This window comes from Limulus polyphemus, unplaced genomic scaffold (assembly GCF_000517525.1).
Source record: "Limulus polyphemus unplaced genomic scaffold, Limulus_polyphemus-2.1.2 Scaffold1719, whole genome shotgun sequence".
NCBI classification, from domain to species: domain Eukaryota; kingdom Metazoa; phylum Arthropoda; class Merostomata; order Xiphosura; family Limulidae; genus Limulus; species Limulus polyphemus.
Window position 1 is genome coordinate 69,934 of NW_013667329.1, and position 3,266 is coordinate 73,199.

At 28.8% G+C, this 3,266-nt stretch overlaps 1 protein-coding gene across 3 annotated transcripts in view; it reads left to right on the forward strand.

Moving 5' to 3' along the window:
- The window catches only part of LOC106464687 (TBC1 domain family member 10A-like), a 134,034-nt gene that overhangs the window by 37,153 nt on the left and 93,615 nt on the right, over positions 1-3,266 (forward strand). For all 3 annotated transcript variants that reach the window (XM_013924843.2, XM_022392456.1, XM_022392455.1), the window contains exon 4: positions 804-911. In XM_013924843.2, the coding sequence (XP_013780297.1) occupies positions 804-911 (108 nt within the window). The remainder of the gene's footprint in view (positions 1-803; positions 912-3,266) is intronic.

A 3,266-nucleotide genomic window follows, 5' to 3' on the forward strand; every position in this document is an offset into this window, starting at 1 on the left:
AGAATTTCCACAGTCAGTTTAATTTAACTAATTTTATAAAAACATGCTATAATTCACAGGAATTCACACACTTTACTTATGGCTTGGCTCAATTATCTCTATCTTCAATCTCTCTTCAGCTTATATACTAAAAAAGAGGGCACCTGGAACAGACTAGAGTTGCCAGGAAAAGTCATGATCCTTCTAGAAACTCCAGCGCGCATGCTTCCAGCATCGCGTGACTTCCACTGTCATAACACTACAATAAACAAACTGAGAACCAACGTGAGGTCTTGTTTATGATAATGGCATAATGTAGTAGTTTGAGTTAGTTGTAAAATTTATTTAATAGCAGTTACTAAAGGGTTTACCATTTAGTTAAGTTAGTAAGCACTCACAGATCTCAAGTTCAAATCGGAGCTGAGGAAATAATAAAACTGAAATAACCACCATATAAATTGGCCTCAGTGTCTGGCTGCTTGGGTGAGGGTTGTAAAACAAGAGAAATCAAGAACAAGAGGACATAATAAATTTCAAAATAGGTCAAAGTTATTTTTAGAATATTGATTATTATGAGTTGTCATTTTTATCAGACACTGGTGTAAGTTGCATGTTTGACTTAGGAGATACAGCTATAAAGGATTTTAAATATACATATTTTTCCTATACAAGTAGTGTTGAAACTGTAAAAGTTTTCTGAGAAATTTATAACTGTTTGACAGTCTTGTGTTTGAAATCTATCTACTTGTAAAATTACTTATTTGTGTTTTTTAATGCTTTACCAATATCTACTGAGTCATCTGATTTCTGACTTCAAATGATAGGTGAGAAATCGATGCAGAAAAGGGATTCCACCATCTCTCAGAGCTAAAGCTTGGCAAAATCTGTGTGGAGCTTCTCACTTATTAGAAGCTTACAAGTATAAATTTCAGGTAAGTGTATGATTCTGACTCCTTATTTTTTGTACAAGTTTTATCATTATTTTGTTATGTAACTCAACTTTTTTGATAGTGCAGTATCTTTTAATGCTATTGCTCATGGCAAAACATTTTAAGACTTAACCTTCTCAACATATGTGCCATATATATATATATATATATACAGTATATGACTTCTATCTATTTGTATCACAACTGAAGTGGCAAAAAATGTTCATCTTTGCATCTAAAGTGATATGATTAGCTGTCAAGTTGAAATTTAGTACTAGATGGTGATAACTGAATTTAAGTTATAAAACAATAACTGAAAATACATAAACAATGTAAACATGTCTTGTTTATTAAACCCAAATCTGTTTCAGAATTATTGGTGATACAATTAGGAAAACATAATTTTTTGTCACAAGTAAAAAATTGTTTAGATAATAATACTGTTATAATAGTTTATCTTTTTGGGCAGCTTTTTGATTATTTTGTGAAAAAAAAAAATTAATGCAAAGTTAAATCCAACTTGAATTTTCCTTCTTGAACTTCAAGTTCTAATATTATATGGTTTCACAAACTGTTAAAAAAATGCTAGAAAATCACTTACTTGCTAATTTTATCCAGTATCTAAAATTTATATATTTTTTAGAACTTAATTTAAACACAAACTCAAAATGTACAGGACTAAATAAATAAAATCGCTAACTTAATATTAATTCTACTACTATAAAACTTACTAATCAGTCAACAATTCAATCTAGTTGCTCCTAATTAACCCTTTCAAGACGGGTCACAGGTGAAAGGCCATGTCATCTTGTTTGTTGACTCGCATTCAAAATTTTATTGAACTACTATATCATGGATTTATATCAATAACTTTGGTATCAAACTGTACATTATAATTCAAATTTTAATACTATACATTATTCAATTTTTTAATTTAAAGTAGATATTAAAAACACAGATAGACATCGATTTTTGTGGGTCACATGGTATATTGAATGTAGCACTGGTTCAAATTAGATGTTTATGAAGTCAAAATACTAAGTCTATATTTTTGTACGAATTAGAAACTCAAATTACCGATATTGACAAGCTAGAATATCAAATAAGAACATCTTATCTTTTCTATTTGCTAAGATATTGCTCATCTAATAAATCAAACACAATGGCACCCTCCCCACCTCTTTCAATTTTTGGAAATGCTCCCTTATATACGTTCCTTTATAATAACTTCTATATGTAACATGAATAACCAATCAGAAGCTCAGAATGTTCCCCTAGTAGCTTTCTCAGCATTTTAACGGGCTTGGACACCATTTCTTTCTTTTGAACCAGTATTTCAAGGAGGTAGTCTGCTTGAAATTTCATTTTTTAGAATAAAATACATCTTAGTTACTGAGCTTGATAAATTATAGTTGAATTCTATGGTATTGATGTAGTAATTTATGGATTTCTTAGTTATTCAAATGTATATATATAAAACCTAAAAAATATATTTTGTTTCATATCCTCCACATGCAAAATTTTTAAAGGCTAAGCAACCTATGTCAAGCAGCAACCGAGTACAAAGGTCTTAACTAGAAGAGATAATTGTTTGCTTTACTTCTTTATTTACTATTTACTATGTTTTACGAAAAATATGTTTAAGAACTTATTTCAAAATAGCAATAACCTATATACATATATATAATGTAAAATAATTGAAATGTGACTGTATTTTACAAAATACTAGTTGACTAAAACACAGCCAAGAGAAGTTACTTTTTACAAACCTAAGGTCAGGTTTATGTTATTTGATATGGAAACATGAGTGCATGTGAGCCGCATCATTGTAACTTCTGTATTGTTAGCCAGGCAAGGGTGAAAGGACAATATAATAAAAAATAATAAATATATATATATATAAATGTATAATGTTATGAGATTTAAGCTATTTTGTCTAAACATTTATGTTTTTGTGTTATAATTAGTATTCACTCTAGAATGAAAGAGGCATAATTTATTTTTATTTCCTAATTTTTTATGGTGGTTGCAAGGTCATTCAAATCTACCGAACCCATACAGAGATTAGTTACTGAAAATAACAGATAAAATATAAAGTTTTTTTTAAAGAAATGTTTTATAACTATCCGGACACTATAAAAATTTCGCACATGAAATTTCAAAATTTTCTAATGCATAAAAGAGTTTTTAATCTTACAATGAAAATTAACTTTGCATGATAGATAGGCAAGATGTGAAAAGAAAAAAAAAATGCATGAGGGAAACATTGCTTTACAAACCTTATGACTTAATAAGAAAGATATTTTGTGTATGAAAGCATTGTAATGTTTACGGATAATCTGCCAAATTTCATTTACG